The sequence below is a fragment of the Passer domesticus genome, chromosome 11, assembly GCF_036417665.1.
Source record: "Passer domesticus isolate bPasDom1 chromosome 11, bPasDom1.hap1, whole genome shotgun sequence".
Lineage (NCBI taxonomy): Eukaryota > Metazoa > Chordata > Aves > Passeriformes > Passeridae > Passer > Passer domesticus.
The window spans coordinates 8710340-8731275 of NC_087484.1; the positions used below are offsets into that span (position 1 = coordinate 8710340).

General features: G+C 40.6%; 1 protein-coding gene and 2 long non-coding RNA genes across 3 annotated transcripts; 1 reads left to right on the forward strand and 2 right to left on the reverse strand.

Annotated features, from left to right (window-relative positions):
* Window positions 1–852: 852 nt before the first annotated feature.
* Window positions 853–4035, reverse strand: LOC135278750 (uncharacterized). Its single transcript, XR_010346164.1, has 3 exons — window positions 3532–4035; window positions 3034–3434; window positions 853–2326 (listed from the first exon to the last, which is right to left on the reverse strand). It is a non-coding gene; the product is annotated as an uncharacterized LOC135278750 (long non-coding RNA).
* Window positions 1986–15164, forward strand: LOC135278745 (cytochrome P450 2J4-like). The gene is made up of 9 exons (XM_064385511.1): window positions 1986–2156; window positions 3134–3296; window positions 4242–4391; window positions 6222–6382; window positions 8790–8966; window positions 10976–11117; window positions 12858–13045; window positions 13218–13359; window positions 13994–15164. The coding sequence occupies exons 1-9, from the start codon at window positions 1986–1988 to the stop codon at window positions 14170–14172; spliced, it is 1473 nt and encodes a 490-aa protein (XP_064241581.1). The 3' UTR covers window positions 14173–15164.
* LOC135278751 (uncharacterized) lies at window positions 11285–16228 on the reverse strand. Its single transcript, XR_010346165.1, has 4 exons — window positions 16012–16228; window positions 14651–14756; window positions 12480–12542; window positions 11285–12173 (listed from the first exon to the last, which is right to left on the reverse strand). It is a non-coding gene; the product is annotated as an uncharacterized LOC135278751 (long non-coding RNA).
* Window positions 16229–20936: the final 4708 nt, after the last annotated feature.

Below are 20936 nucleotides of genomic sequence, written 5' to 3' on the forward strand. Positions count from 1 at the left end.
CAGCAGTTGCTTGCCTTTGGCAAGTTAAAAATCATTAATCCTAAAGAATAGCTGGTAGATAGTGCTAAAGAAAGGCTGCTACTGGCTGCATTTAGTAATTATTAAGAAAATGGAGCCTTAGCTGTCTCATAAATACATTTTCCATCAAATAAAGTAAGATAAATCCCATGCCTCAGATCTGAACCGACCCATAGTCATTTTCCTTTTCCAGTATGACCAAATTTTATTCCAGGCTGGCTCCAGCTGAACACTGGTTAAAGGTGTGAGACTGAAGCCCTTGTGGGGTGAAGGCACTGGGGCTTAAATTCCAGTGGACAAAAATGACTTTTCCAAAGAAAAATAATTTAGATGGAAAATCTTCTAATATCCAGAAGAAAATTGAATATATTATATTGATTCAAAATTAAAAGTTCTGATAAATTGGGGGATTTTAAGCAGAATTTGTGAGATTACACTGGAGACAGAGAAGGCAAAACTTAACCAATTTCTTTTTAAAGAGAATTTTACTTTTCCTGATGAAGGGGAGAGATAAATTAGAAATGATTGTCTTGAAAAATCACCTTTTTAGTGTACACTAACAAAGCTTATGTGGAAACCTATAAGCATCCCTTGGTTAATACACATTAATCAGTTATGCATTAGTGGTAACGAAGGCTAATTGTTCTGGAGGTTTGTGAACTGTGTGCTGGCAGACTCCTGGCTGTTCCTTCTGGATAAGAGTATTCTGTGCTTCAGAGCCACAAAATCTGGAAATAGATTCTGTCCCAAAGTCAGCTTGCAAGAAGCGAGCTGGTGCACAAGTCTTGGCAGTTTTCGCAGAAGATTAGTGAAAACATGTTTCTTTCACAAGTGCTTTGCCCTCAAGGGATGGGCAATTTTGAAAGGGAAGCATTTCCGTCTGGATCTGTAACAGGGGACTGCAATGGTCATGGTTATGTGGTACCCAGAACCCCTCTTGTGAGGTTTTCATGGTCTGTTTGCAGCCTGTGAAATCCCCTGGTGCCGTGTTTGTGGTTCCTGCTTGTGGTGTTGAGGCTTGGCAAAGAGCCTTGGCTACAGACTCTGTTTTCAAGTTACCAAGGATCCACACTCATGTCATGACTAGTTCTTGTTGAGGCCTGGTGGTAGCTCAAGATCCCTACTAGGTTTTTCTCATGTTTTAATTTTTTTTCTTTTAAATCTGTATATTTAACACCTGATGTACTTTCTCCATGAATATGCATTATTTATCTCACATACTTTCTGATGATTTCTCAAATCATATGGGGTACCCACCTTATGTCAAGACTGAATGGGGAAATGCAGAAGCAGACAAAACCCTCTGTGAGTTTTCCTAGTGCTAACATGTTAGGGAAAAAAGTAAGGTCATACATTAATCCAGTTATGTTTTCAATTATATTCAAGAGTGTAACAAATTTTGCTTTTTGTATTAAGCATTAGATAGTTGTATATATATCTTAAGATAAGTGTGGGCTTTTAACTTCTATCAGCCTTGCCATTATTAGATATAACGGGTACGTAGAACATATACAAACCAATTTAAAAACTCCAAGATTTAATATCCACTTACATTTGCCTGCTTAATTTGTATGTATGGCTATTGCTTTTCTAAAAGCATTCCTGGACTATTTGTAGGAACACATACCATTCAAAATTGGCTCAGAAAAACTAGATGGAGAATTTACGTGCATCTTCATTGCCTGGAAAATCTTGGCCCAAGTCTTTTAAGACACCATTCCTACAAATGCTGTGATCCATACTGAATGAGTATAATCTGGATGAGAAGAAGAAGGGTGTGCATCTATTAATATGCTGGAGCATGAGAACATAATGAGTGGAACAAAAAGGGAGTGGTTGATAATAAAGAGGTAGGGTTAGAGGCGGGGAATATTTATTATGTGAATTCAAGCTCTAATGAAAAAACTGGTTTAGCAACCAGCCTTAATAGCTTCAATAGACAATTTTGAATAAAGGCAGACACAAAAATGTTGAGCATAAGTGAAGTTCTTGTAGCAGTGGCTGCATTTCTTCTAATTGCGCAGTTTTTAAAGTTGCAGCGAGTGCGGAAACGGTTTCCTCCTGGACCAGTCCCTCTCCCAGTCCTTGGGACACTGATACAGCTGAACTTTCAGTTTAATCGTGACCTTCTCATGCAGGTACTTATTTTCAGATACTCCTAATTGTCTAAAAGCCTTTGTGATTTCTTCTTTCTCATGTTGCTTGCTGTGTGAAAACATCCTCTCCCAAAACTACATTGGTAGTACTGTAACTGTTAACTGGCCACTGTGATATCACACTTGGTTTGGTTCAGAACTGCTGGTTTGGTCTGCAAAATAAGAAAAAGATATTGCAGTGTAAAGTAGTTTGCCAAGCTAAGAAATCCAGTATTGGAATTTCTGAATGTGTGAAGGTCATTCTGGTGTTTAAACCTATCCCCTTTTAACACTGATTTTCACTGAAATGTGTGTGAAACTTGATATCTTTCTATCACCCTTTGCCACTAGATATTTTGAATTCATGTGAAATTAAATATCTTTAGGGATTATACATCAGATTTGGAGTTAGGGGAAAAAAGAACTATTAAAAATTACTTTCACAGGATGGATTTGTAGCTTTCTGAACGCTGGCACTCTCTAGCTCGAGCAGTAAATAGATACTTCCCTGCACTCTGTGTGTATGAACTTGTTTGTATTGACAAGATAAAAACCAGATGGCAGAAAGGAAGAAAGTCCAGTCTCTAAGCTAATTACTCCTCTGACAGTTCTGTGTTCTTTTGCGCTACTTTACTTGTACAAATGATAGAAACCCTCTTGAATTAATACATAGAAAATATCCTTTATCCCAAGAACGATTGTGAACTGTGCCTTGGCTTATATACAGTAATGAAAGGTACTTAAGGTTTCTTGACATAGGAATGTGGCTCTGAAAAGTGAGAATACACAGGTGTTTTCGACAGTGAATGTTGGAAAAGACTTTCATGGTTGCTCAATAATAATTGTAGTCTGGTGGGAAAGATGGAGAACATCACTCCACCTTAGGGCTGGTCCTGTAATCAGTGAAAGAACAGGTTCATCCTCTGTTTGCAGTGTGTGGGATTTCATCTGTGTTTTCCTGGCTTCTCTCCCATCTCTAGCTGGCAAAAATTCATGGCAACATCTTCACCTTATGGTTTGGATGGGCCCCAGTGGTTATTCTGAATGGATTTCAAGCAGTGAAGGATGGCATGACCACACACCCCGAAGATGTTTCTGGCAGGCTGGTGTCACCTTTCTTCAGAGCAATGGCCAAAGGAAAAGGTGAGAATTTCCTGGCATAAATAGTGCACATAAATAGCACATCTTGACAAATTGCAGTATCTTTTGTAGCTTGTGACCACCTTCAGAGGTAGAACAGAGGCAGGGTTGTCTGGGAGGAATGGCTGCCAGGTGAACTGACTGCAAGGTACAGAGAGGAAATAGCTTTTGGAAAGTAGCAGGAGGAAAATACTAGCAAGAGGAAAAGGATTAATAATATCTTCTATGGAATACTCACTGGGGTAGATTCAGAGGTGATGAGATGAGGCAACAGTGAGTTGTGTCGCAGAGAAATGGAGGAAAAGCAGGAAACAACAATTCCTTGTCCTCGACAAGCTGCCTCCCACTATGACATTTTCCATGAAGAGTGAGTTTGGCAGTGGCATCTTCTTCCCATTCCCTTCCTTGTGGGAATATTTTCCTGCTGGCACAGTTGCACCTAGAAATTCAGTGTGCTTCGGATCCAACCTTGCTCTAGGCTTCATACAACCAACTACACTAGAAATTTCCAAAGTCTGTTACAAAGTCTAAATACTGAACTTTCCTGCCCTGCAGACAGTAACTTTTCTCTCTGACTGTGGATAGTTTTCTGACTATTTCCCATTTTCCCTTCCTGAGAATCATTACCCTGATTCAGGTGAGCTTCAGGCACAGCTGAAAGTGTGAGACAAGCACTGCAAAGAGTATCTAGAGAAGCAGCTGAGATATCCTGAGGTACCTGATTGTCTGCGATCAAACTTAATCCTGCAAGTCTTCTTATACCCAGCTGAGTTTGCCCATTTCAGCCCTCCCAACATGATTACAGGTCACAGCTGTTCCTCGGTGCCTTTGTGTTCACAGGCCAGGCAACAGTTTAATTATGTTCTGTGGCTTAGCAAATCCTTTGATGTAGTCTTTCTCAATGATCAATATTAGCATGATAAGGAGATATTCCTTTAATGGATGCAGGAATTATGTTGGCAACTGGTCACACCTGGAAGCAGCAGAGGAGGTTTGCTCTGAGGACTTTGCGCAACCTTGGTCTGGGGAAAAGAGGTCTGGAGTACCGAGTGCAAGAAGAAGCTCACTACCTGGTAGACTTCTTTGCAAGTATGAAAGGTATTTCTGCAACAAATATCAATACATTTTTGCCATTCATCTGATGTCTTTAGTGTATGAACTTCTCTGTCCTGTCCTGAAACCGAGGGCAGCTTTTACACAAGGGAGTGTGCAGGGTCTTACATAGTCTGTGTGGAATGGACTGAAAATGCAAAGCCATCAGTCCGTCTTGTGTTTTCAAGACTATTCTTGCTCAAAATTATTTATAAAACTACTAAAATTGAGAAGAAAAACCAGAGTTCATTGATTATTTACATTATAGAGCACCCTAAGTGGAAAGGGATCTCTGAAGATGGTCTAACCTAACCCCTACTCAAAGAAAGGTCAATCTGAGCAGGTTTCTTAGGGCTGAGTTGTGAATATCTGCAGCAATGGAGACTTCACTACCTCTCTGGTTAACCAGTTCCACTGTTCAGTGAGTACTATGGTAAAAACATTTTTTTGTGTTTATGCAGAATTTAATGCATTTACATTTTTTCCTATTGCCCCACTTGATACCACTGAGAAAAGTTTGGTTCTATGTTCTTTATGTCCCTCCACCATGTATTTATACATATTTAGATATCTCCCTATGTCTTCCCTTCCCCAGACTAAATAATTTATCTCTCTCAGCCCCTCTTATGCCAGATGCTTCAATTCCTTAATTGTCCTTGTGGCCCTTTGCTCCACTTGTTCTAATACATTGATGTCCTTCATAATGGGGAGTCCAGAGCTGGACCCAGCACTTCAGCTGCGTTTTGCCAGTGCTGATCAGAGGAGAAGGATCAGCTCCCTTGGCCTGCCACCAATTCATTTCCTAATGCAGCCCAGGATAATAATGGCTTTTACCTCAAGGACACATTTTTGGCTCTTTTATGGTGCTGGTGCACAAAGAGACAAAATCAATGCTGATGAATTAAGTCCTGTAATGCCATTTGCACACTGTAAAGCACTGACTAGAATCTTGTCTTTATTACAAGATTCTACCCTGATCAAACCAGTTAGGATCATGTGAGTTGGATTTCCCAATACTTATCATTATGCAAAAGCACAATAAATCAGGACATGCTGTGACTAGTGTTGTATAAATTAAAAATAATTCAATTGAGTCCAATCCCATGGTTTAGCAGCTAGGAGAGATTGAGATATAACCATGTGTGCAAGGAAAAAACCCCAGAACAGTAAGTTACTAATCAGAATTGTGCCTTGGGTGTTGGGCAGTTGCATCAATACATGCACAAATAGAGTTTTTAATGGCCAAATATTCCATAATCACAAAATAGTTTTCTTGGGATTAGGTTTTAAATAACTGCTTTGAAATTAATTATTATATGTTGACACAATAGGTTGAAAGGAGTTTACAACATTATACAACATTTTATTTTGCTGGAGGTTGGATGTCTCTAGTAAGGTCAGACAAAACATAATAGCCTTGCATGCCTCTGTGTCCTTGCTGAAAAAAATCTGCCTCTCTTCTTGCTCTTCTACCCTCAGGTTCCCTTTGTCCATAGTGTTCTCAGTCATTCCCATGCTTGAGACATATTTTGATTTTGCCAGAAAGCAAATTTGCATAGAATTTTTTTCCTTTACCCCCAAATTCGCTCTATCATATGAGGCAATATTTTACACATCTGGCATTTTTTTAGAATGTCACACATTGCTGGGCTTATGGGGTTGCAACCTGGTTGTGAGGAACCAGTTTGATTCTACAATTTTGAAAAAAATATTGCTGCTTCTCTGTGAAATGCAATGCCTTCTTTAAAGTTCTGTGGGTAACTTAGAAGATTCTCACATTTCACTAAAGCAGGAGACATTAACAGTGATATTTATTATTAATTATTATTGTTGCAGGGAAACCTGTGGATCCTTCTTTCCCTCTTGTCCATTCTGTCTCAAACGTAATTTGTGCTGTCGTGTTTGGACATCGTTTCTCCAGAGAGGATGAGGGCTTTCATGAGCTAATCAAAGCTACAGAACATCTCTTCAAGTTTGGGGGAAGCTTTATTCATCATGTAAGTGAATGATCTATTGTGTTTTTCTGAGTAAGACAGAGAATGAGAAATGCAAATTTGAGAGCTATCAGGCAAAGTTTTAGAATGGGTGAGTGATGCCCCACACGGTTTTACTGGGCAGTGAACTCTCTCAAAGTGTGATGGTGAAGCTCCACATGCCAGCCTCGGGCATTTGTGTTCATTCTTCTGTGTTGGGGTACTGTGGTATTTTGCCCCTAAATCTTCGCAATAAGGCACAGGTTCATGGACTGCTCCTGGGTCATGTTTGTTACTTGGTTTCTCCACTTCTGCACACTACAGGTTCCTGTGTTGGACATAATGATTTCTAAATATTAAATATTAGGTCTGAAAGTGTGACTCAAATGCTGAGTTGAGACACTGTTTTTTATACAATCAACAGAGAAAGAAATGAGTCAAATACCAAAGTGTTTTGCCTGTGGCTACTTATCTCCATTTCTTCTGGAAGACACAGACTTGAAGTCTTCCCAGAGAAATACTACTCCTTCACCTGAGTGAGGAGCAGCTCCAGGCACAGGCAGCAGAAGGCAGGAAATGCTAAGACAGCAAATATAACTGCAGGCTTGGCAATCAAACAATCTGGGAGTCAATGATACATCTGACACTAGAGGCCTATTTTGCACAAAAGTAATTAAAATTTTCCTGGGGGTTCTGGTTCCACTGCTGAAGTTGTCCTACACATCTTATGAGTACCTTTTTGATATAGAATACATAAGCAATTCCTGGAATACAGATGTCTCCCCATATCCCATGGAATATTCTTCTCACTGAGTTATGCTCAGGGTCCCTTTTTCTTTGTTTAGCTTTGGTCCTGTAAGTTGAGTGTAGTGGTGGCAGGTGACACCTGCTTTTAGGACAGAGAACATACCTCCTTTTTGTCTCTGCTTCCCATCCTGGCTTTGCTTTGATTTAGTGCAGTGAACAAGATACTGTTGGGGAAATAAGAACAGGGGTTCAAACCATGCCAGGGGGATGAGCACCATCTCCCCACCTCCCAGATGTGAGTACACAGTACTATGCAAAAAAGTGGATATTGCTCACCCACACCCCATTTCTTAAGTGGATCTCATGCTGCCAGGCACTGAACAGGGGGACACTGGGATGGGGCTCTCCATAAATGGAGGAGGAGTTTTGGCAGGTACCCAGGAAGGTGGATGGACACAGTTCCTGTCTTGAACACTGACAGCTAAATTCTACTTACAGTTGGAGTGCCACAGTGGGAGAGAGGGCAGACATTTGGGAGCAGGAATGCCTGTTATCTTGGCAACTTTATGTGATTAGTCAGACCACAGTTGTGTCTAAGGCTTCTGAACATATTTTTCAAATAAAAAAAAATACCAGAGATGGAGCTAACCAAAAAGGATATGAAGTTCTAAGGGAATTTACCAAGGACTGGACAAATACTTTTTTTGTGATAAGGCAACCATTAATGGATAATTGGATGTCTGACAATAAGAACTGATTTCCCAAGAAAATACAAGTACAGTCTAATTCAACCACACTCCAGCAAACACCTAATAATGTGCTTTCTGTAGGGTGATTGAAAGAGTACAAGAAGAGCTCAGCCAAATGAAAGCTGAGAAAGGATAAAAATTCTGCTGTTAAATAAACAATGGAATTATATTTTGAGCAGCAAAAGAACTATTAAGAGAATGTTGTATCTTGGAGATAGAAGAATAGACAAATTACCCAGATATAAATGTAGGCTAGAAACCAGAATTTACTTTCTAGCTATCAGAATAGGTCAAAATCAGCTATTTCTTAGGCCAGATTTTCCCAAATTGTAAAACAGAAGGAAAAAAATAATCTAGTTGTGCCAGCTAACTCTTTCTTTATAGAGAGAGTACTCGAAATTGTTCCTTAGTTTTTCTGGGTTTCAGATATTTGAAATTTCATAGAGGAAGCTTGAGAAGTCGATTGGTAGAGAGTACTTTGGGGGTTACCCAGCCTGTAAAGCCAGCCACCAGGAGCCAGCTCCTGCTTTGGCAAGTAACCTGGTGAGGAGTTTCCAACTTTTGCTTCTCCCTTCCCGGTATTCTCCACTGGAGGGCAGGAGCTCACTTTTAAAATGCTTGAATGCAGTTCATAGCAATTGAAGCTATGAGTAACTGCATAGATTAATACCATTGATTCTAAACACAGTAATTCTAATTTGGCTTGTGATTGAGCTGAAAGCCACTGGAAGTCTGAATTTTACCATCAAAACTAGAAATTATACAGCTTACTTTTCACAGCTTGAAAGCCCAAGAGCAGCCTTTGTCAGGATATTTTACTAATGAGACCCTAATCCCAAACTGACATGAACGTTACCTCTCTTTGTAGCAGGCCTCCCTAGAGCATTTTGTCGTGATAGAGACTTTGCAGGACCTCTTGTGTGTCCCTCCCACAGCTCTATGAAATCTTCCCCTGGCTGATGAGCCGCCTCCCTGGGCCCCACAAGAAGGCGTTGGCTTGTTATGATGTCCTGAGCAACTTTACACGGAGAGAGATCCAGATGCACACAGAGCGTGGGACACCAGAGGAGCTGCAGGATTTCATTGACTTCTACCTGGATCACATTGAAAAAGTAAGTTTTTTCTGCCCAGTTATACAGTCATGGTGGGAAAAGTTGACATGGACCATTGAATCAGCACAACCAGTCTGAATCATCACAATCTCCTGCCTTTCTAGATATGGTAATGTGAATCCAATACCAGGACCTTCCTAAATCCTTTCTGATCGTTGATATGCCACAGCACCCTGCAATTCTTTCATTAGAAGGCAGGTTAATACACTGCATTTTTATTTTCATTGGCACAAGTTGTAAAATGATTGAAGGTCTCCAGGAAAGAGTTGTGAACAAAAGAGCTGGGAAGGCCTTTGGAAGACAGAGTGGGATGCTCTGGTTATGATATTTTCCCAGTAAAGGTTTGCCAGGAGAGTTTGCAAGAGGACAGCTGGATTTTGAGAACATTTTATGGAGAAATAACCTAGGAGTCAGCAGTCTTTCAGGCAAGACTGGAGAAGAGGAGAGTGCCAGGGTCAGTGAAGTTTCAACCAGACAAAGGAACTGGGACTAATAAAGGCATTTTGGTTAGGCAGGCATAGTAGATGTAGGTGGGAATCTGTAGGGCTGTAGGAGGTCACAAGACCTCTCCCTTTTCTAGACCATACCAGGATCACTTTGTATGAATCTCTTGGGTACTGGATGCCAGCCCTGATCCCTGGACTCTCAGTTGCCCTTCCCCTCTGTAACTCCTACCTCCACTTAAATCACCTTTCCTTTCTCCTCTCCTCTGCTGTGGCAGGATATTTTCCTCTTCCTCTTCTGCTGGTGACAGGAAGAAAAAGGAGCAAGAGGAAGAAGTGGCAAGAGGAGACTGGTCTTACTGGGGTGTGGAAGGCAAGATTGGCCCAGAGAGCCAAAGGCCCTGGGAAGTGGGCAGTGACTCTTGCTGCTGGTGGCAGTGCTGTCCTGCAGGGACAGCCAGTGTCCCTCTCACCACTCTCATGTGCTGGAAGCAGCAACAGAGGCAGCCACAACCTGGGTCTGCAGCACTCACCTACCTCTCCCTGATAATTATTTTTTGATTAATTCCCACATCAGCTGCTATATTCTTATGTACGGTGTGGATGTTAGCCTAAATGGCTCCTAGCTCCTTGGATCCTCTTCTATATATTTTTTTTTTTTTATATCAGCACAGCAACACACCTGGCCTTCCAAAGCATTTGACTGTTTCTAAAGCTTTTCATTGCTGTTCTAGGAATTGATGAGATTTGAACATCAGTGTACCAGAAATTGTTTCAGTGAGCTCTTCTGGGACTCTGCTGGGTGGAAATCATCCAAGTTTGTTTATTAAAAAAATTGAACTGTCTGTAATAGGTGAACAGGGGCAATAAAAAAAGATTAGATGATATTACAGCAGGGAGAAGCATCTCTCCTTCTTTTCGATTGCTCCACTGGCAAGAGAAATGTTCAACACCCCTGAGCAAAATCTCCCTAAATATAGACAATGAATTCCCCCAAACCATAGCCATGTTTATTTATAATTTCAGTGTATACATACACTTCCTCACACTCTTAATTGAAAACTGTAAAACCCCAGAGCAGCTGTACATGAGTCATTGTGCCCTTGTGTAGAAGAAACCTGAATGCCACAGGTTAAGAACTTTACTCAGCCCAGTGTTCACTGCTTGGTCACTGTATTGCTTGGTACAAGAACTGAGTGGTGGACTGTGACTTAAGATAGGAAGAATGGCACACTGGCACACATCTTCAAAGCAAAATTTACTTATGAAACACTCAAAATTAATCACTGTTTACACATGAAGCCAACAATCCCTTTTTAAATTTTTTTTCAAAGAACTTTAATCTTTATGATTAAGAGTGGAACAAACATGGCTTTTCTGTTTGTGAAAGGTTGATTTTTGCATTAATAGCCATCTGTGGTGTCTAGCATTCCTTACCAGTCTTTCAGTATTGTCCTATAAGGAGAAGACAGTGGAGCTTGGAACCAGTTATAAAATCACATTTAATCCAATTCTGTTTTTTCTAACTTTCATGTGCAAGCCTCTAACTTTTCTTATCTTTTGCAGTCCAAAGATGAACCCAGGTCAACATACAATGAAGACAACATGGTTTATTCTATAAACGACCTTTTCTTGGGTGGATCAGAGACATCAAGCACTACTTTGAACTGGGGCCTTCTCTATATGGTGGCAAACCCAGACATCCAAGGTGAATAGATAAACCCATCACAGATATCTCCCATGCAATAGAAAAAAACAATTTCCATAACATTTTCATGGACTAGAGATTATCCTAGATACTGATATGTGTCTAGTGGCACATGTACCTTTTTGTACTTGTAGGTCTGCCCTAGGCAGCATCAGTAGATCCAGGGATTTCTTGTAACAGAAATTATTCTAGACAGAAGTGGAAGCAGATGGCTCCTCTGTTACATCTATGTGTATTTAAGGAGTTTGGTTTTAAGTCTAGTTTTTAAATAACCACCAATCCCTTTCATAGAGCACTGAATGAAAACCAAAGGAAAAAACATGTCTTATTTTGGATAACAGAAATCTCACAGTTTGGTTGCAGAATATGTGCAACTACCCAGAGGAGAACAGGATTTTAAAAGGATGAAAGAGATGAAGATAAGAAAAATTTGATCAACTTGTAGCTGTCAGACAAGAAATTCTGCTTAATCTCATGTTATCACATGCTTTGCTATCACTTACTCTAATTAAGGTTATGAAAGCACTGACTCACCTGTAGAATTTTATTTATCTAAATATTGCACATATTTGGGAAAGCAGAGCATGTGCAGAGTGATCCTTCCTGGGCTTCTTGAGTAACACATTGCATCAGGCCTCTCAGAATGAGCTGACACCAGTATGTCTGTCCTCATTTAATTAATTGGTGGCTTCTTTTTGAACCCATTCATACTTTTCCTGTGTTGACATCCAGTGACAGTGTTCCACTCTGTACCATAAGGAGAAGCTTTTGCCTCTTCCCTGAATCAGGAATAGAAATGTGTGCTTATATAATGCAGTGACTGATTACTTCAAACCACCTGGATTCTCAAGTGCTTCTGCAAGATAGTTCTTCATAGAAGGAAGTCAACTTAAAAATATTTCTGAAGATACATTTTAAATTCTGTAAGGTACTTAAATCTCTGTTGTCAGTTTAATGAAGGACTGCTGGCAGTCACAGGGCATGCTTGATGTGAGTGGGCACAGACTGATCAATGCAAAATGGACTTCCCTGCATCTTACTGCTGCTTCAAAAAGCCTGAAAAAAGACAGGATCATTTATTAAAACTTTATTAGGTGTGTACTGCCTTTCTTGAAGTTTATGAATCAAAGGTTTTATTTTTGTTAATGTCCCAAGACTCCCATGCAAAAAGTAATTTAAAACATGCTGTTCTTGATTAAAAGGCAGACACCAAGCAGCTGATCCATTAATGGATCCATTAGATCCATTTTTTTTAAATGGTATTCAGATCTTGTTCTAGTTGGCATTGCTTCACTTAACAGACACCCTGTGTAAGAACAATGCCCTTTTAACAGGAATTAGACTTTTAAGGCTCAGACTCACCTGGCATAAATTTCAGAGAGCTGTGAGCTTTATGTGCTAATTGGCTGCGGGTGTTTGAGACACCTAGGCAAAAGAAAACACAAAGATAAATCTGTTATCTCTTGGATTTGTGGTAGTAAGGAACACTTAGTTTAAAATTTTTGAACAACAAATGTCTTTTCTTAATCTATGATCAAATAACTTCAGACCCAGAAGCAGAGTTCTCATATGTTTAAGCTGTTGGAACATCCTGCTACTTTATTTTTCTTCATAAGAAGTTACTTTTCTAAATTAATTGTGGTGTTGTTCTCATAGTTCTAAGTTGAAAATGTCTTCAAAAATGAAATCACTGAAAATAATTGGTATGTTGTTCTGCCTGAAACTGAATATTTTCCACAGAGAAGGTGCAGAAGGAGCTAGATGCTGTTCTGGGTCCCTCCAAGGTAATCTGCTATGAGGATCGGAGAGAGCTGCCCTACACAAACGCTGTGATCCATGAGATCCAACGCTTCAGCAACATCATTTCAGTTGGCATGCCCAGGGTGTGTGTGAGGAACACAACCTTGCTTGGCTTCCCCCTCAAAAAGGTACAGACACAGTTTCTCAGTTGCTACAGATTTGTCCTGTGTTCAGTAGAGTATGGTGTGGATTAAAATCTGTTTGTGCCAGGGCATTCTCCTCAAGAGAAGGGGGGCTGGATGCCTTTGGGTCATGGTCTCAATGTGACCAAGGAACAGAATGAATGTTTTCTCCTCTCAGGGCACCATAGTTCTTCCAAATATTGCATCATCTTTGTATGACCCAGAGCAGTGGGAAACACCTCGACAGTTCAACCCTGGTCACTTCTTGGATAAGGATGGAAACTTTGTGGCCCAAGAAGCCTTTTTACCATTCTCAATAGGTGAGTGGGCTACAGCACAAACATCAACAGTTTGGATTGGGACTGTAGAATGAAGATGTCTACTAAAAACCTATTGGCTGTTTATTCTAAACCTTTCAGTGGAAAACACTGTTTAAATCAACATGATTCTTTCCAGTAACATATGTTCTACTGAACAAATAATAACATGGAAAATCAGAGGTGTCCTGACAAACATATACATCTAACTTGCCCCATTTTTGGAAGGACATTCTCTGCTAATGATTGTGGCTATTGATTTTGGACACTCATTTCATACCAGACATATGTATGGAAAGCACTTTCAAGCACTCCTCTTGATTCTTTATGCATTCAACACTAGAACATGACATCTCCTAGGAAAATCAGGTCCTTATTCCTCATTTACATGGTGGAATGAATCCTTGAAAGTTGTCAGTCAAATGAAGATGAGGCTTTTGAGGTAATTGAAGGGAGCAGAAGGGTTAAATGGATAAAATTCTTTGAAGGAAGAAATACACGAAGCTTTGTGTCATTGATTGCAGTAAGTCCTACAGAAATTCTGGGCTCAGCAAAAATGAGCACTATGTGAGGAGGAAAACAGTTGGTGCTGGGGTCAGGTTTGTTGAGTCACTGTCCTCTCCTCTTCCCTCTGCAGGGCACCGGGTGTGTTTGGGGGAGCACTTAGCCAGGACCGAGCTGTTCATTTTCTTTGCCAGCCTGCTGCGGGCGTTCACCTTCCGCCTGCCCGAGGGAGTGACCGCGGTCAGCACGGAGCCCGTGCTGGGGGGCACTCTGCAGCCCCAGCCCTACAGGCTCTGTGCCATCCCACGCTAGGCTGCACGTGGGCACTGTCACAGACCATCTCTGAAACATCCTTCTGGTTTTTCTGAACGCATCTCTTGAGAACATATAATGCTTTTTGTATTGGATTTGAATTTCTAGTTCAAAAGCCACCTTTTGTCTACAGTAGGTTATTTTATCTAGTCCCTGTTGCCTGCTCATGAAGGTGATCTTTTTTCGTTGTAAAAATTCTTTTGATCTGTAAGACCTCCATCGTTCTCAGGCATAAAGGCATCTTGCACTTGCTGTCTGGCCTGGCGGGTATAAATCTGTGGCACAAAATTTACTGCAAGACTTCAAAAATTCATTCATTATACTGTTTCCAAAAGCAATTTGGGAAAACATACCTGGAAAATTCTGCCTCAATTTCGCTATCATCAATAGCAACATTTCAGTCAACTTTTTGTTGATGGTGACTAATAAAAAATATGAAGGAAAAATTAACAACTGATTTTATTTATAGATGACTTACAGTTTACTGAGAATTTCTGGATTTGATGAAGAAAAACATGTGTAAGGCATCTTTAAACCTGGCAGAGAATACCTGAGTCCAGCAGTGAAAAGGTGCAGGCTGAAACCTGGTGAAGAATGAAGATACAGAAAGAAGATTTCTTTTGGGGCACACACTTTCAGCATTTTAAAAGTCTGACAAGTCAATTTTTGGAAAGCCTTTTCTAACAACTGTTTACTCCCGTGCCTGACTCCTTTTAGGATCAGCAAAGGGCAGCTGCTACACCAGGTGCAAGGAACTTCCCAAGGTTCAGTTTGGGTGAGGAACCTGCTTTGGTTCAAGATGATGGTAAATTGAAAAATCTTCATGGAAAATGCCAAAGATACTTTCTAAACCCCTCAGCAACTCAGCTTCCTGAAGCCACAAAGGGATGCCGTATACACAATTACTAGTCAAATGCAATTAAAGAGTCTATAATTAGAGGAAAGGAAAAAATGGGTTCCTATGTTATGTATTTATATTATTTGTAAATGCCTAGTAAAGCATAAGTGAACTGGTCCTTCATTAATGTTCCTGTTTCTGTGAGAGAGGACAGGACAGCTGAACAGATGACCATCTGTTAAATCAGTTATCACTCGATGTCATCCGCTGTGTCATTGAGATTAGTTTGGGCAGTTCACCATGAATCACAGTTTTAGATTTGTCTCATTATTTCTAATTCAATGGCTGATGGAACACAGCATCAAAATAGTAACCACTTGATATTTAGCTGTTATTAAATTAAATGGCAGGATAGCACTAGTGAAATATGGAAGATCACATCCTGACATTTTATGTGACAGAAAACTGTGCCCTGGTAGAAACTGATGTCAAAGTCTGTGTGGATTTGCATGTGTGCATGGGGAGATAAGGCAAAGCTGAAACCACTGTGATTTGGGGATGCTGGAGCTGTCATTGCTGCTTGGAAATGAAGTTGGAAATATCAGTAGCATTACAAGCATTATCATCTGTGCTTTGTGATGCTGTCACCCTGATGGCCACGTGCTTCCCCAGATATGCTCCAAAAGGGAAGCTCATAAAGGAGCCTGGGATGGAGTCATGGCCAGGAGAGCCCTTGTGCAGCTGGAGCAGGTTTTGCTGCCTGAACCCATGGGAATGGCACAACCCAGAACCAGGGGCAGGAGCACCACTCGTGCAGGTGTGAGAGGAGACATGCAGAGCACCTCAGAGCACCCTGCACCTCGTATTGGGCAGGTTATTGGTGCCTGTCTGTGCCAGGAACTGCTCCTGGGTGGTTTCTGTTCCATTGTGCAGAAATGTCCAAAGGATGAGAGCCCAGCACGTGAGCCATGGCAGCAGCAGGATGTCAGAGGGAAACTCACAGCACCAAGATGGAAGATCTGGGCTTTTCAGAGCCTTTTCTGCCAGATAATTTTTTAAAAGTGAGTCACTTCAGCTCATCTTCTAATAAAGCCTGGTCTTTTTGAGCTTTTGAAAGCCTTTCCAAAGCCTGGCTGAGGCTGCCACAGAAGGCCAATGAAGCTGAGAGCAGATTTGAGAGAAGCCCAGCTCCCACGTATGAAGTATGTGCCAACCCTCTCAGCTTTGGCTGTGTGATGTCACCTCCAATCAGGCTGCTGAGCTTTAAGGGGTGCCTTGGAGACATCCCCTCACACACACACCCTTCACTCCTCTCTCTTATATTCTTCACTGCTTCTATGTTATTTCTCATGTCTTCCTCAGGCTCCATTTTCGTACTGGTGCTTGCACCTGCTCAAGCATTTAGGGGAAGACCTGGCTATAAAGGAAGATACAGAAAATATAGAGAGGCAAAGCTGAAGATTTTGGATTCATGTAGCTCTTGGAGAGCCTCGGAGCCTTGAATCTGTGATGCTCATCTAACACCCTTTTCACTTACAGTTTATACACAAAGCAAATATAAGTAGTAAAGAAAAAATGTTGTATTTCTAGTAGTATAAAGAGGGAAAAAGAAACTGGTCGTTTCTCAGAACTGCAGTACATCAGGAAGGCTCTGGCAGATGGGAAAATTGATGGCTTTTTTGGCTTTTATTGTCAATGAAAATGGACAATGCATTCAACACCACTGGTGTTCAGGGAAGGTTTCTGTCTAGGCTAGGAAAGAGAAGTTAGAAAATAGCTAGATAAACATGATATTTTCAAATTGGCTGAGCTGATTCATCCCAGGGCACTTAGGGGAACAGTATCAACCTCAGAGCTATTAGCAATTATCTATGAAAACCTGTGGAGGATGGGAAAAGGTCAAACATTTTCTTGTCTTCAGAAGGTAAGAGAAGTTGCAGTGCTATAAATCAGCCAGCCTGATTGCACTTCTCAGAATATCCTACAAATAATCAGATTTGCACTGGAAGGAAAGCAGAGTCAGTACTCACCAAATAATGTCAAAGTTACTTAGTTCTGTTTGATGGCATTGCTAGAGGTCTGTTTTCAAGAGGGAAGCTGTTAATGCAATTTACTGCACTTTAATGTGGCTTTGACACTATCTCACAAATTCTGGGGTATCTGAAGCTTGATAAAACTTCATGGAAAAGTCAGGAAATGCATATGAATAGTACCAGGTCAGACTGGGAGGATGCACTGAATGGGATTCTGTCCTGCATCTAACACTGTTCATGACAGTCAGTGAAAGCACCAGACCTGGGTAAGGCCTAATTTCTTGATGCCACCAGATCCAAACTGATGTCTGCAGCAAGGTAAGAAAGAGGTATTCCCAAACGTCTCTAAATTCAAAACATAGGACAGTTTTATTTGGATTTTTTAACTTTGTGGAAATGTGATGCTGCCATAACATGAATACTTCTCCTTACTAATACAATACTATAGTTTTAATGTCACATAGCCGAAGAGGTGAGAGTGACCCTGTTCCAGCATCTCCCATCATTCCCTCCTTCCTTTCTTCCTGGAGTTACAATTTTCCCTGGGAAATTTCTCTGGGATTTTTTTCCTTGATCATTATGGTTTCCACAGCTGCAGCAGAAGGATACATTTTAGTTTTGCAGTGACTCAAAATGCCTCTAAAAGCTATAGAATTCAAACTCAAGTTTGCTGTTCTGAACCAAAATATTTTATTTGGATATTCTTGAATAAAAGACTTGGTGGAAAAATTAGGAAGTTTTCATTAGGAATTTCTGAAACAGGTTATTTTAAACTGTATTAATACATTGAAATAATTGGACTAAAAAATGCCAATGAACTGTATTAATTTGAAGTAATATTTCAGCTGAGTTTGGGATATCTTTTGCTTAGTGAGAAGCTTATGAACTCCCCCTAATATCTGCAAAGAAATCACAGCCTGTGCTATTTTTAGCCAAACACTCCAGGAACTGTTTTTTTGCTGTCCTGCAGTGTGAGATTCTAATGTTAAATGAATAACAATAACAAAATTGCAGCTCTTTCCCCAAACAGTTTATGAGATACAGCAGATGAGACTAGAGATGAGCTAATAATATGAATATATTCTGTAGTCAGCTGATGATATGATGGTATTCTACAAAGCTGCATTTTAAGGAGCAATACAGAGAAAATGAAAAAAAACCCCCAACAATTGGAGTGTTTTATATGATATTCTTTTTTAAGCAACTTTTTTTAGCACTTTTAAAAAATGTTCTTATTTCAGTGGTGCAGTCACATGAGCATTGGCTCTGCCTTGTAAATTCAGGTTGGACTGACAGCTACAAACTGTGGGTGACTGGTTTCTCAGGTAAGACAGGCAGCTTCCTTTAGCCTGCTTGTGGGTAGCTTTGGGAAGGGACAGATGTCACCACCCACCCCTAATATTGGGAGTATCAGAAGTTTCAGCACTCAAGGACAGCAACAAAAATCCTAGAGAAATGCAGGCCATTATGGGACCTGCAGGCTGAGGGACATGGGATTTCAGGCTTGCCACCCTCCGACACCACTGTGGCATTCTGTCCTGGCAGAACCAGGCACTGCCCTGTGGGACCTCCCTGGTTAGGATCTCCCCTGTTTGAGGATCTCCTGTTTAGGATCTCCCCTGTTTGGGATCTCTTTGCTGCATTTCAGGCTATTTTGAGGTGAGTATCTTCATTCTGGAGGATGCTTATTGTTCTGCTTCAGGGTTTGTTTGTCCCTGATGTGTCTGAACACACTTATGATCTCCTGGTCAGCCATGCCGGGATAAATTTCCTATAAATCCTCTTTTACTCCTTCACTCTGCAAGATTGACTGTGGCACCCCTGAGTCCTTGGCCAGTTTGTAGTTGAGGCAGGTCTGGTGCCAAGGCTTTTGCACTTCTCAGTGCAGAGCTCAAGGAGATTGCATCTAACTCTCTGTCTTCCCATTTCCCTTGGGACAAACAGCATTTTTAAATTTTCTTAAATGGTTTAAAGTAATTGAAGAACATTTAAAGTAATGTAGCTTTGATGCCATTGCTTTATCAACCAAGTTTGTAATGTTTTCAAGTTAAAAAAAACCCAGGTAACTTTTATCTGTTTTATCATACAGATTGTTTTCTCTATTCTGTGAAATTTTAAGACTGTGGGATGACTAGATAAGGCTTTCTTTAGATATCTTTGGGGTGAAAAACATGGGCAGCCAGCTATTGGTCTTGCTTCAACTTTGCCTTGACCTGTTCCTGACCTATGTTCAGCATTAGTTTTCAATATTTTCTCAGCCATTTGCTCTTTGATTGCAACTCCCCTGGATTTGGAATTGGATGTATTTTTTGTGACAAACTGTTATGACATACACTTCTGGGTGCTTAATTTCTGTCAGATTTTGTGGGAGTCTCTCAAGGAGTTTGTTTATTTAGGCTGACTTCAAAGTGCTCTGCTATCACTGTGCTGTCATTGTGGCTTTCCTTTTCTTGGCAGTCATCAGTTGTGCTGTGAGGAAACCACTGATAGAGATTGAGGTGATAAACTGCTCCAGCTCATAACGTCAACATTGCATTTTACAGTTTTTTGCCATATTTTTGCTGGTGCTTCTCTCAGACATTCCTGAAAAGATGGTATTTGGGGACTTTGAACCTCTGTTTTTACCCCCACAGGCCTGTACATCCTCCCACACTCACTAGCAGCAGTAACAGAGTGCTGTTGCCCTATTAAAAAACTCCTAATGTAAAAATATTAGTTTCAGCCTCTTTTTGTAAAAACAGAAACCAGTTCTTTATGTCAGGCTTGAAAATATATCCTGTAACATCTTTTTACTGACTTTTCCTGTTGGTTTTCTTAACCCTTTAAGGGATTTTGTTTGCATTCTCAAGCTTGTTTTGCAGAAATTATGAAGATGATCCCTGGTACTTTGTGTTTTCCAGCATTATGAAAAACTCAAACAGCTATTTCTTATACAGAAGTATCATGCAGTTCCCAGTAATCTACCCAGAGAACATCAAGTTACTCTTCTCTTAGGCAAATTCTCTGTGACAAAAGGTCTTGCAGCAATTAGGACCAGGGGTGGCAGTCCCATTTCTGTTGCTTTTCTGATTTTTGTTTTGGATATTAACATCTATTATATCATTTTTTTTCCCACTCCTGAATTGCAGCCTTAATGCTCCCAGGTTTTAGGCTCATTCCACCTTGGGAATTTTGCAAGTTCCTGAAGACAGCTGTGAGCAAAGATTTAAAAAGCATAGCAATGTATTGTGCAATTTCCACTTCTAAATATTATTTATTTGAGCCCTCACTCAAGGCACTTGATTGCTTCTTTGTGCCCAGTGTATGAACTGTTCCTGTGCTTCAGAGATCCTAATTCCAATATGACATTCCCTCTTGACAAAGGTGTTACAATTTATTCTTCATATTGAAATATTGATGTCCCAGAGCTGAAATTAAACCTTTGCTTGCTCAAGTGTTTCAGGACCATGCTTGTTTGATTGTTGCATTGCCTGCACAGCTTTACTTTTGCAAGCATTGTGCTAATCTTCCTGAGACTTACTTCACGCTGTGCTTTAAAGTCCACTAAAAATCTTAACTTTGGCTTCATGATAATTCTCATTAAAACTTGCTGGTTTTGCCTCTGTGTTCACTTCTTTGGACTGCCCTTTTTTCAGCTTACCACCTTTTAGGTAAGCTGAGTTTGCTGCCAAAAATGCAAACCCAGCAAATATTGCTGAGAGTCTGTCCAGAAGAGGATGCAGCAGACAGGAACAGGTCCATGTGAACACAAGATCCTGATTTTCTTTCCAGTGCAGCTCATCCAGTGATATCAGCTACTGGTGGAAGTAGCTGTTCATGCTCCTCACTTCAGACAATTGGGGATGTTTAAAAACACTGGAAAAGGGAAGCTCATGGTAACAACTGGGAGGAGA

Excerpts from the sequence above, each read along its gene's own strand:
- LOC135278745 (XM_064385511.1), top strand. The coding sequence starts at position 1,986 with ATGTTGAGCATAAGTGAAGTTCTTGTAGCAGTGGCTGCATTTCTTCTA. Across the intron at positions 2,157-3,133 it reads ATCGTGACCTTCTCATGCAG|CTGGCAAAAATTCATGGCAA; the intron begins GTACTTATTTTC and ends TCCCATCTCTAG. Across the intron at positions 13,046-13,217 it reads TTGGCTTCCCCCTCAAAAAG|GGCACCATAGTTCTTCCAAA; the intron begins GTACAGACACAG and ends TTCTCCTCTCAG.